Source organism: Microtus pennsylvanicus, chromosome 1 (assembly GCF_037038515.1).
Source record: "Microtus pennsylvanicus isolate mMicPen1 chromosome 1, mMicPen1.hap1, whole genome shotgun sequence".
NCBI classification, from domain to species: Eukaryota; Metazoa; Chordata; class Mammalia; order Rodentia; family Cricetidae; genus Microtus; species Microtus pennsylvanicus.
This window is the reverse complement of record NC_134579.1, coordinates 137,239,271-137,251,620: the sequence shown is the minus strand read 5'-3', so window position 1 is coordinate 137,251,620 and position 12,350 is coordinate 137,239,271. Positions and strand designations below refer to the sequence as shown.

The 12,350-nt window shown below is 51.0% G+C and overlaps 1 protein-coding gene across 1 annotated transcript; it reads left to right on the top strand.

Moving 5' to 3' along the window:
• Positions 1–3,431: 3,431 nt before the first annotated feature.
• On the top strand, positions 3,432–6,991 carry Sertad1 (SERTA domain containing 1). The gene is made up of 2 exons (XM_075987587.1): positions 3,432–3,554; positions 5,919–6,991. Exon 2 carries the CDS (start codon positions 5,922–5,924, stop codon positions 6,630–6,632), a length of 711 nt encoding a protein of 236 aa, XP_075843702.1. The 5' UTR covers positions 3,432–3,554; positions 5,919–5,921; the 3' UTR covers positions 6,633–6,991.
• Positions 6,992–12,350: the final 5,359 nt, after the last annotated feature.

Sequence of the window (12,350 nt, the reverse complement as noted above, 5' to 3'; positions counted from 1 at the left end):
TTATTTGGGCCCTGGAGAACTTGAAATCACTCTGTAGCCTGAAGCTGGCCTTGAACCCTCCAATCTCCACAGTGCTAGAATCGCTGGAGTGTGTTATCACACCTGATTTTATTCTGTTCCTTGTGTGTGTGTGTGTGTGTGTGTGTGTGTGTGTGTGTGTGTGTGTGTGTGTGTGTTTTGGTTATGAGCCTAACCTTTAATGGCTGAGCCATCTCTCTAGCACTATTTGATTTTATTTTTTACATTTATCTGTGTGTGTGTGTGTGTGTGTGTGTTTGTGTGTGTGTTTTGGTTATGAGCCTAACCTTTAATGGCTGAGCCATCTCTCTAGCACTATTTGATTTTATTTTTTACATTTATCTGTGTGTGTGTGTGTGTTTGTGTGTGTGTACATACACACCACATTTGTGTGGAAGTCAGAGGAGAACTTGAAGTCAGTTCTCTTCTTCCTCCATGTGGGTTCTGGAGATCAAATTTAGGAAGTAGTGTTTGGCATCAAGCACCTTTACCTACATTTGCCTGCCCTGTCTTATTTTTGTTTGTTTGTTTTGTTTTTGAGACAATAGTTTATCCCAGGGCTCATTTTAAATTGTGCATCCTTCTGCCTCAGTTTCCTGGGTAGTGGGATTATGATAGTCAACCTTTCTGCCTCAGTTTCCTAGGTAGTAGGATTATGATAGTCACCTGGCAAAGTTTCCTTTTTGTCTTTGCCCTCTCCCCTGACCCAGGAAATAATAAAAAACTACGTCAGGGTTGTTATGCTTGTATACAGGCCGTCCATAGCAGATACTCAATTGGTGTAGGAAAACAAACAAACGAAAAACCAAACACAACTCCCCTGAGCTGTGAGGTGAGCCGCTTGAGCCATTAGCAGGCTCTAGGCTGCACTGTTTGACACTTCTGTGCCACAAAGCACAAGCTGATCTTGAACTCCTGATACCCTTGCGTCTTTGTTCTGCATGTGGGGTGTCACCATGCCCACCTCTTTCTGAGCCTTTTGGCCAGGCTATAAAAATAGACTACGTAGAGAGAGTTGTGTGGTCCACCATATAGAATTCTAATTCCAGTTAGGACATTATTCTCTTTGACCTTAACCCAGAAGTCAGCCAGCAACTTCTCTCTCTCTCTCTCTCTCTCTCTCTCTCTCTCTCTCTCTCTCTCTTTTTCTCTCGTGTTCTCTGGTGTTTTTCTCTTCTTCTTCTTCTTCTTCTTCTTCTTCTTCTTCTTCTTCTTCTTCTTCTTCTTCTTCTTCTTCTTCTTGACAGGGTTTCTCTGTGTAAGGGTTTCTCTGTGTAACCCTGCTTGGCATTATTCTTTTTTAAAAAAAGATTTATTTTTGTTTCATGTTTTGACTGAATATATGTCTGTGCATCATATGTGTACCTGGTGCCTAGGCAAGCGAAAAAGGGTCCCAGATCCCCTGGAACTGGAGTGAAAGACAGCTGTGCACCACCCTGTGGGTGCTGGGAACTGAACCTGGGTCCTTTGCAAGAGCAACTTGTGCTCTTCACCACGAAGCCATCACTCTAGGCTCTATTCTCTTTCTTTCTCTCTCACACAGACACTCTCTCTGTTGGGGGGCAGTCTTTTTGAGACAGGGTTTCTCTGTGTAACTTGGCTCTCCTGAAGATGGTGGACCAGGCTGGCCTTGAGATCTGGGCTTAAAGGTGCATGCCACCACACCCAGTTTGGTTCTTTCCACTAAAAGGAAATGCTTGAATCTTTATTGATTACAGAATAGTTTTTTTTAAGTTTTATTTTATGTATACGGGTGTTTTGCTTGCATGTATGTCTGTATAAGGGTGTCAGATCCCCTGGAACTGGAGATACAGACAGTTGTGCGCTGACATGTGGGTACTGGGAATTGAATCCAATCCCTCAGAAAGAAGAGCTGTCAGTGCTCTTAACCTCTGAGTTATCTCTCCAGCCCTGAGCAAGTGCTTTTAACCAATGAGCTCTTCCCACCCCTAAACATTCTACTCAAATCATCACACTTTTTTCCTTCTTCAGGGCTGTAATCAAACACAGGTGTTTGACACTATGGACTGCTAAGTAAGCACTTTTTAACTGAACGGCGCCTCCCCAGGCATCGTTATTCATTCATTCGTTTATATTCAGAGACAGAGTTTCTCTGTGTAACAGCCCTACCTCCGAAATGCTGGGAGTAAAGACATGGCAGCCAAGTGGTGGTGTGCATGCCTTTAATCCTAGCATTTGGGAGGAGAGGCAGGCGGATATCTGTGAGTTCGAGGCCAGCCTGGTCTACAGAGCTAGTTCCAGGACAGTTAGGGCTGGTAAACAGAGAAACTTTGTCTCAAGAAACAAACAAAAAGATTAAAAAAGAAAGAAAAGAAGAGAGAAAGAAAGAAAGCCAAAAGAACATGTGCCAACACTGCCCGGCATCCCCAGGCAGTGGCTAGAGGCCAGCTGTGGAGTTCAGGCCTGTAGTTCCATCACTACGAGGCAGAGACAGGTGAATCTCTGTGAGCTGGAGGCCAGCCTGGCCTGCAGAGCGAGTTCCAGGAACTCAGACAAACCCTGTCTCAAAGACCAAAAAAAGCACAAAACAAAACAAAAAACCTTACAAGAAACCAACAAGCAGACTACTAACTGGATCTGGGAGCTGGAGGTAGAAGCCCGTAATTCCAGTTACTTGAGAGGCTGAGGAAGGATGATGGCTGTTTTCCAGCCTAACTTGGGCAATTTAGTGAAACTGTCTCAAAAAACAAACCAACAAAAAACGTTGCCTTTTCTTTTTTGAGATAGGGTCTCACTCTGAAGTCCAGGCTGGCCTGGAACTCACTATGTAGACCAGTCTGACCTCAAACCTAAAGCAATGCCCCTGCTTCCATTCAGTCTTCCCGTGCTGGGATTATGGGTGTGCAACCACACCCCGCAGGAAACAGATTTTGAGGGTTTTAAACTGTTGCCCAAAGTCACACAGCTACTCCGGAACTGATGTCCAGGATGTGACCCTTATGTCATTCCGTCCCCACCTTATTCCCCTCTTTAATTATAGCGGAGTCCAGCTGTCCCACCGTAGCTGATTCTGGTTTAGTGCTCTTACGGAGACAACATTCAATTTTGTAACTCTCAAGAGGAAGGAAAGTCGATTTAACGAATGTGTTCTTCTCCCATCTATTTTTCCAAGATCACACATGAAGTGACCGGCCTGAACCTTAAAACGTATAAAGCCCCTACCTGTCACCTCCACAGAGGTAAAATAGCTACACTGTCAAACCCTTTACTCAGGGAGTACTCCCGGGCATGCGCCTTAAAGACAGCCTCCCCCTCCTTTTGGAACGGCCCCGTTCAGGCTCCGCCCACCGTCCCCAACGAGAGCCGGTCGCTGAGCAGGAAGGCGGGGCCGCCACGCGAGTGGGCGGGATCTAGGGATTGTGGAGTGTCTGGAGTCGTGCGCCGGAGTCAGAACTGCGTCTACCGTCCCAGGTGTCGGTTGCCGGAGCAGAGCGAGCAAACGATGCTGCGGCTGCCGCTTCCTGATTGGCTGCGTGTGGCTCCCTCTTCGTTCTGATTGGTCGCGAGTGATCTGGGTATGTAAATGAAGGGGCCTGGTGGGGAGAGACGGGGGTACCGGCGACCGGGTTCTTTAGCGTGTTCGAGCCCCCGGTTAGAGAGATGCTCGCCGGGGCTGTCCGGGATCGAGGCGCCCGGGGCCTGTACGTGACGCCCGTCCGGGCCGGGCTGGGTGAATCACGCTGGAGCCCGAGAAGGGGGCGGAGGCGCCGGCTCTCTGGCTCCGGCTGCGTGACTCACCCGCCCCCGCCGCCGCCGCTCCGGGAGGAGCCGCCTCCGCTGCCTTCCGGAAGCGAGGGGAGACCCTGAGCGCTGAGCGGCCCGCGGGGGTCGCGGCTCGCAAGGGCAGGGGAAGCATAGGAGAGACGCTGAGGAGTGGAGAGGATCCCGGGTCTGAGGGTCCGGAGTCCCCGGGGGAACCCAAGCCGGGGTACCGCTAGGGGGCGCCTGGACTCGGGGGCGGAGTCGGGGTGGGGGCTGAATTCCTGTGGTTACTTGCTCCCGGGTCTTCAGCGAAAAGGGCAAAGACTCGATTTTTAGTGTTATGCCAGGTCTAGGCAGCGCCCCCAGGACTGAGCCCCTACAACCTTGGTGACCCCAGTAGATTAGACTAGAGCTCCCAAACTCTAGGCTTCTCACCATGAAGAAAGTATCGATTTTCAAAACTTCTGTCAATGACTGACTCCCGCGGCCCTTCGACTCTCCCTCTCCAATAAGTTCAGGATCCGCCACTTCCTGGCGTGACTATTAACAGCTTAGGCTCTAAACTCAAACCGTCAGCATCCCGGCGAGTGCAGCAGCCTCCGAAGGCGGCAGTTCAGGCCCACTTCTATCTCCAAACCTTTACCCGTGACGCCGCCCCACCTCCAATCCTCCCCCAGGCAACAGCTAACATCGCGCATCCCCCTGCCTAGGTCCTCCCTCCATGACTCTGTCCTGTCACTCTGAAAATCCAAGCCTCCTACTTTTTTGCCCGCGCTTCCTTCTGCCTGCTCCCCACCCCCACCGGGACTCCTACCTCTGTGTGTGTGTGTGTCTGTCTGTCTGTCTGTCTGTCTGTCTGTCTGTGTTTTGCCTGTCTCGGTCTTCCATTGGCCTTTCCGGGAATGCCTAGTCCTGGTTCTCCATAGCCTACACTGCATACATCAGGGCTGGCTCCTATATCATCTTTACAAAACTGCCCTGATTACCACCAGGATGGCATCTTCCTACCACTATCTGTACATTTCCTGTGTTTGACTATTTAGAGTTTGATGCAAAGCCGATATTATATGATTGAACTATGGAAGAAGGCTGCATTTGCAATCAAGAGGTGGCACATACCTGTAATCCTAACTCTTGGGAGATTGGGGCAGGAGGATTGCCTGGAATAGCCAACCAACCTGGACTACAGATGAGGCCCTGTATCAAAAGAGCAAAACGAGCTGGGTGCGTTGGTGCATGTCTTTAGTCTCAACACGCAGGAGGCAGAGACAGGCAGATCTCTTGAGTCTGAGGCCAGCCTGGTCTACAGAGCAAGTTCCAAGACAGCCAGAACTGTTTCATAGAGTAACCCTGTCTCAAAAAGATCAAAAAGAGCAAAACCAAAAAATATTTACAAATAAATACTAATTATAAAGGTTAAGAGCTTGCTATTCCTATAGAGTAGCCAAGTTAGGTTCCCAGCATCCATATCTATGGCTTGTAATTGCTGTAACTCCAGCTCCAGGGACTCCAACAGCTGGCATCTTTGGCATCTCTACTCTTGTGCACACACACAAACACAAAATTTAAAATAAAAGTAAAATTTGAAAGTACTAATGACTATGTTGCAAGGGCGTTTTGTTCTTCTAATCTGTTTAGAAACCTATAATGTAAATGCTATCCATATCTTAGAAGTTCACTGAGGGGGCTCAACTGGTAGAATGTTTGCTCTATAGGCAGGAAGCCCTGAGTTCCATCCCCAGCATCCAGAATAATAAGTATGGTGGCATGCCTGTAATCCTAGCACTGGCGAGGTGGGGAAGGGAAGATCCTAAGTTGGCTATATAGCAAGTTTGAGGCCAACTGAGTTACATGAGACCCTGTTCTGTTAAAAATAAGAATTTGCTGGCGCACATCTTTAATCCCAGCACTCGGGAGGCAGAGGCAGGCGGATCTCTGTGAGTTCGAGGCCAGCCTGGTCTACAAGAGCTAGTTCCAGGACAGGCTCTAAAAAAACCAAAAAGTAAATAAACCAGAACGAAAGAAAAGAAAGAAGAAAAAATAAGAATTTGCTTAGAAAACCTAGACCGGGAGGGTAGTTGACTTGTCAAGCTCTCACTGACTGACAGTAGTGGTCAGAGATGGGTATGAGCTGAATATTGGCTTTCCATAACCGAATGGCTCCTTCCTCCCTGCAGACGATGCTGAGCAAGGGTCTAAAGCGCAAGCGGGAGGAGGAGGAGAAGGAGGAAGCCCTCTCGGTGGACTCATGGTGGTTGGACCAAAGCCACCCAGCAGTGGCACAGACCCCTCCTGCCGTGGCCTCCAGCTCTCTCTTCGACCTCTCTGTGCTCAAGCTTCATCATAGCCTGCGCCAGAGTGAGCCAGACCTCCGGCACCTGGTGCTGGTCGTGAACACACTGCGGCGAATCCAGGCATCCATGGAACCTACAGCTCCCCTGGCACCTGTGCCCATGCCACCCACAGCCCCCTCTGTGGCAGACAGCCTTCTGGCTAGCTCGGACGCTGGCCTCTCAGCCTCCATGGCCAGCCTCCTGGAAGATCTCAACCACATTGAGGACCTGAACCAAGTTCCCCACCCCCAAGCAGATGAGGGGCCCCCAGGCCGCTCCATTGGGGGTGTCCCACCCAACCTGGGTGCCTTGGACCTGTTAGGGCCAGCCACTGGCTGTCTGCTGGACGATGGACTGGAGGGTTTATTTGAGGACATTGATACCTCCATGTATGATAGTGAACTTTGGTTACCAGCCTCTGAGGGTCTCAAACCTGGCCCTGAGAACGGTCCAGCCAAGGAGGAAACTCCAGAGTTGGACGAGGCTGAACTGGACTACCTCATGGACGTACTAGTGGGTACACAGGCACTAGAAAGGCCTCCGGGGCCTGGGCGCTGACTGCTAGACCCAGAGATGGTTGGCTGGCATCTGAGTTGAGCCTGTTGGTTAGACCAATCCACCTTGGCATGACACGGGTGGCTTTCCTTTGCATGGGAGGGCCAGGGTCACTTTGGAGAGACAGTCCTGAGCCCTGGGCAACTTCACATTCATCCACTAGTCTTGGCCAGTGAGGGAGTCGGAAATAAGCCCCCAGTGGTGGAGTGACAGGACCTGGTGACTGCAATGTGTTTGGGCCAGGCCGCGGGTTGGATTGATCCCCTGGGATCATAGTCTGGGCTATCCCATCCCATTATCTCCAGTGTGGAAAGAGACCTCATAATTTTTTGAAATTAAAACCAGCTTTGGGGAAACATCAAGTCTGTGTCCTTCTTTGCATCTGTACCGATCAAGTATGAAATAACATCAAACTCATAATCCCGTGACATCCCCACAGTTACAGTGGAATAAAATGCACCTCCGGCATGAAGAATCTTTGCGCAAAGGGCAGGAACTTTCAGGAGGTCTCCCAAAATAAAGCCACTAAGCTTAGTGGAGAGCAGGCAGGACCTTCAGGCGCAGGCAGCTGGCTTTCCTTCTAGCAGCAAGCCTGGGCCGGGCAAGCCGGGGCCACCTGCCTGCTTGAGCATAGCACTGGGCCTGGACGGAGCCTTGTGTCTGCGGCCGCCCCCGCGGTCCAGCTGCATTCCTGGCCGGGCTGGGAGGGGCCGCACACTCACAGCCCTGGCACGGGACCCGGGCTGCGTCCTTCCTGGCGGCCGTGGGGGCAGGGCAGGGCAGGGCCCGGGGAGCGGAAGGATGGTGGGGAGGGCAGGGAGGGAGGAGCCGGGGACTGGACTGCCACCCAAAGGGCAGGAATGGGTCCTGGATCCGGGGACAGTGACACCAGAGGGCCACTCCTGCCTCCTCAGGGGCCGGAAGCTTCAAGACGGAGGCCGGGGTGGAGCTGGAGAGGCGGGAGCTGCAAGCAGCCCCAGGGGCCGGGAAGGGGCGGGCGGAGCTTGGCTTCCTGGAGGAGCGGAGGAAGCTGTGCCCATTTCTGGAAGTGACTGAGGCGGGCCACCAAGAGCAGCGGGTGGACACGGCTGCAGGGAGCTGCTGCCTTATTAAGGATCCTCTAAACTCCCGAACCCAAACCCTGGAGACTCCATGCCTATACCATAGGACATCGACGGCCCCTGGCCGAGCCTTCGGCGCTGAGGCTGAGCTCTGTTGCTCCCCCTTGTGCCTAGTTTGGAGAGCTACGATGTAACAGTGATCAGTCTGGTGTGGGTCTCCCGCTCTTTTTTTAGACGACGCTCAAGGAGTCTAGACGGCCTCTAGCTCACTCTATCACGAAGGCTGGCCTTGAACTCCTAGTCCTTCGGTTCTGTTCTTCCCTTCTTAGAAGCTGGGGTTTCAGGAACGTGCAACTGTGGTTTCTAAGATAGGTTTTCACTGTGTGTGCCAGCAGCCTGGCCCACTTAAACCTACCGTGTAGCCTAGGCCGGCCTGTTTGTTTATTTATTTATTTGTTTATATTTATTTCTTGAGTAGTCCTGACTGTCCTGAAACTCCCTACGGCTACGTATACCAGGATGATCTTGAACTCACAGGAATCCAACAGCTCCTAAGTGTTGAGTTTAAAAGCATGTGCCTGGCTGTCTTTTTGAGACAGGGTGTTCATAATACAATCTACACAGACTTTGAACCCCCCATCAAGCCCCTTCCTCAGCCTCCAGGCTCAAATGAACTTTCACACAGGGCTGTGTACACTGTAGGTGTTCATAACTACGGAAGTTAAGAAGGAGAGAGGATAAGGTGGTTGTGGACAGTTTGTGTTGGCGAATGCCTGTGGAAGGGAGCTGCCCTGGGGGTGTCAGCCTGAATACACAATGGCTGTGTGAAAAGTAGTCACAGTGCCGGTCACTCAAGGCTGGCACTTTGCTTGGAATGCAGTGGGCCCTGGAATCTGCTGGCTGGGGAGGCGTGTCCTTCTGAGTAGAAACTGAGCATCAGCTGGACCCGAGAGTCTACAGAAGTATCCCGAGGTCAGCTGTGAGGAGAAGGGGACAGGACCTAGGATACAAATGCATCTTTAAGGCTCCAGCAGGACGGTACAGACCTCGAGCCCTTTCCTCCAGGCACTTGACCTTCATCTGCAGAGATGGAAATGCACAGTGTCTGGGACCTGTCCCTTAAAAAAAATGCAGCAGAGGCACAGCACGCACAGCTCTAAGAGGCACTGGGGACGAGGAGCATCGGTCACTAGGGAAAATGTAATGATGCTCACAGAAACTGTCGAAGGGACAAGCGTCAAGCGAAGTACAGGGGAATAAAAGAGGTGCTCAGAAGTTGGGACACTTGGGCCTGTTTATCTGCTTGTTTGTTTGTTGTGGTGGTGGGGATTAACCTAGGCTCCATGCGTGCTACATAAGCACTTTACCACTGAGTCAAACTCCCAGCCTCTCATGCCCCCCCCCCCCTTTTTGAGACAGGGTCTCTCTATAGCCCCGGCTATTCTGGAACTCACTAGGTAAAGCAGGATGACTTCTAACTCAGGGATCGGCCAGTCTCCGCCCCCTGAGTGCTGAGATTAAAGGTGTGTGCCACCACACCCTGGCTTCACCTTTTGGTTTGTAGTCTAGGCTGCCCTTGAACTTTTGATCATCCTGCCCCTAGGTCTTAACTGGTTGGGATTACAGGCCTGGATCACAAAGACCTGACTTCTACCTGGGTTTAAACCCCAACTTCACCACACTGGGGCTGAGTGACCTAACTTTTTTGAGTCAACCAGTTCTCTGAAAGTTGGAATAGTTAGAGGGTTGTTGCTCTAGAGAGAAGAAGGGAACAACATTTCTAAGGGCTGAGAAATGATGGACCTTATGTTTTCAGGGGTCTCCAAGCCACTGAGTTTGGCTAAAATGAGAAAGAAAAGCTGTAAATTCAATGATGAGACTCAGACGAGAGGGAGGCAGGGGCCAGGGCACACAGGCCTAAGCAGCAACTTTACTGTGAAAATACCAGGAAAAGCTGGGCACTAGGGAGGAATGGAACAGCCATAGGGAGAGAAAAGTGACAAAGGGTTGGTGACAAGCCCACGGAGGGACACTATGTGTGTAAGAGGCTGTGAACACCAAGGTAAAAGCATTGGGTCCCTGGGACTGGACCCCAAAGAGTTAGAGAGGAGGGAAGGACCTGATGTGTGGAGTGAGGGAGACATTAGTGTCCCTGGGTCAGGAGAGGGTGGTCCCGGGAGGGCCACATCTACCTCTCTACATCCCCTTCCGTCCCACAGGATGTCCTGTGTTTACGGAGGTGGCTTGGGCTGGTGCCACCCCCATAAACTCAGCTTCCCATGACCACACCTCTTGGGTTAGAGAAAACAAAACAGAGAGAGAGGAAGACACAGAGACGGAGGTGGAAAGACAAGAAAGAGGAAATACACACAGAGTAAGGACAGACACAGAGAGACATCATTCATAAGTCACAGCAAGCCAGGAAAGGGAGTAAGACCATGTAGGAAAGATGGACACAAGCTACAAGCACAGTAATCCCCGGACTCCCAGGAGGCTGAGACAGAAGGGTCACAAGGTCAAAGCCAGCCTGGGCTGCAGAGCAAACCCCTCACTCAGAAGCAGGTTAGAAACCTGGAGGTGGTGGCTCATGACTAGTCCAAATTTCCATATTGGAGGCGGAAGCAGGAGGACTGCTGTGGTCTTGAGGCTAGCCTGGGCTATATAGTAAATAGTAGGAAAGCCTAAGCTAATAGAGACCCTATCTCAAAAAACAAACCAACAACAAAAATGACAGCTGACTGAAGGGGTTTTGTTTGTTTGTTTGTTTTTGTTTTCCTGAGACAGGGTTTTTTTTTTTTTGTAGCTTTTGGAGCCTGTCCTGGAACTCTCTCTGTGTAGACCAGGCTGGCCTCAAACTCAGATTATAGCTCAGGGTGATCTTGAACTTCCTACGTGCTGGGATTGTACGTATAGGCTGCCACATCTGCCACTGTGAACGCTTCTGGCATGAATAAATGAACAAATGGATGTCTGGGTGTTTCTATGACTACATAAAAGAGAGGGTACCATTGGGTGAGGGTCTTACGCTCATCAGCAGCCACCCCCCTAGTTTCGAGGATGGTGCCTGGCTAGATTCTGGCCACACCCTGTTGCTTGGTGCCTGCCAGAGCTGGAGGCATTTCCCAGAGCTCAGCACATTCCAGCCTCCCCTGGTGGCTCCGAGTGGGCAGGGGGCATTTCACAGAGGAAGGGGGTGGCCCCAGCATGCTAGGATCCTGACACCCTGTTTCTGGCCCCATACCCTCAGCATAGGCCCAGAACCCTCCATATGGGGTGACAGGAGGGTCCACAGAGAGATCGCCCAAGTCAGTGTGAGGGGCCAGGGTGCAGCCCTGGGACCTGGATGGACAATGGGGCAGAAGCTGCTGACTATAGCTTTAGGGGTAATCCCCCAGCCTCAGCCTGGCCCCAGCTCTAGGCCTTAGCTCAGAGAGCTGAGCGCATCTGAGACAGCGACCTTGTGGGTGACAGAGGCATGTGGGGGTACCTGTGTTTCCTCTGCCGTGCCCCAGGGTATGGTGAGTCAGGGCAGGCTGGGGGCTGGGCCAGGGGTCAGTGGAGTGGGGGTAAGGCTTTGAGGTATTGATTTGAGAGCTGGGCAGAACTGGCTTTAAGTGTGTGATACAGTTGTTGTTGTTGTGTGATCTTGTGAACGTTACTGTCCCTCTTCTAGTCTTACCTGTGAGTGGAGGGCCAGAGGTCTGAGCTGAGGTCAGCTCCATCGTCTCCTTCTTGGTAGCTACAAACTGAACACCATGGCCCACCCCGAGGCAGAGGCAAAGAAAGCACTGGGCCCGGCATACAACTTGGGGTATAGCAAGTGTCACCCTAAGCAGTGATTTCATTAAATAATAACCCGGAGTTCTACTAGGCCCAGCATATGGTAACAGGTTCAAAGCCCCCCACCTTCCTCCCCAAGTGAGGCCTATCTAGTCCTCTCACGGTTGTTGCTGTTGCTATTTGCGATTTGTGAGACATTCTCTCATGAGCCTGGCCGCAAACTCAGTACGTAGCCAAGGCTTCCCTCGAAAAGCAACAACAACAACAAAAGTTATTTATCCTTCTTGCCATTTATTTATTTACTTTTGAGAATGTTTTAGGGTCACTATGTAGCTCTGGCTGACCTAGAACTCACTCTATAGATCAGGCTGGCTTTGAACTCACAGAGATCCGCTTGCCTCTGCCTCCTGAGTGCTGGGATTAAAGGGGAGCACCCCCACTGCCTGGCTATTTTTAAGCATTTGTTTAATTCTGTGTAAGAGGTCTACACATGGATACGAGAGTGCAGATAGATGGCTGACGAGACCAGAGGTGTTGGATACACTGGACCTGAAGTAACTAGCAGGTGTAAGCCAGCCGAGGTGGGGATGGGAACCACACTTGAGTCCTCTGGAAAAACAGCAGTTAATCTGAACTGCTGAGCCCTCTCTCCAGTCTTTTCCTTAGCTTTTAATCTTTTTAAAAGATTTATTATTTAGTTAATGTACACTGGTGTTTTGCCTGTGTATATTCTGTGAGAGGCTGTCAGATTCCCTGGAACTGGAGTTACAGTTATGTGCCGTTATGTGTTTTCTGGGAATTGAACCTGGGTCCTCTGGAAGAACAGCCAGTGCTCTTATCCACTGAGCCATCTCTCTAGGCCCTAATTTTTTTTCAACTA

Bases quoted from the DNA above. Each gene is read 5' to 3' on its own strand.
- Sertad1 (XM_075987587.1), top strand. From the start codon at position 5,922: ATGCTGAGCAAGGGTCTAAAGCGCAAGCGGGAGGAGGAGGAGAAGGAG.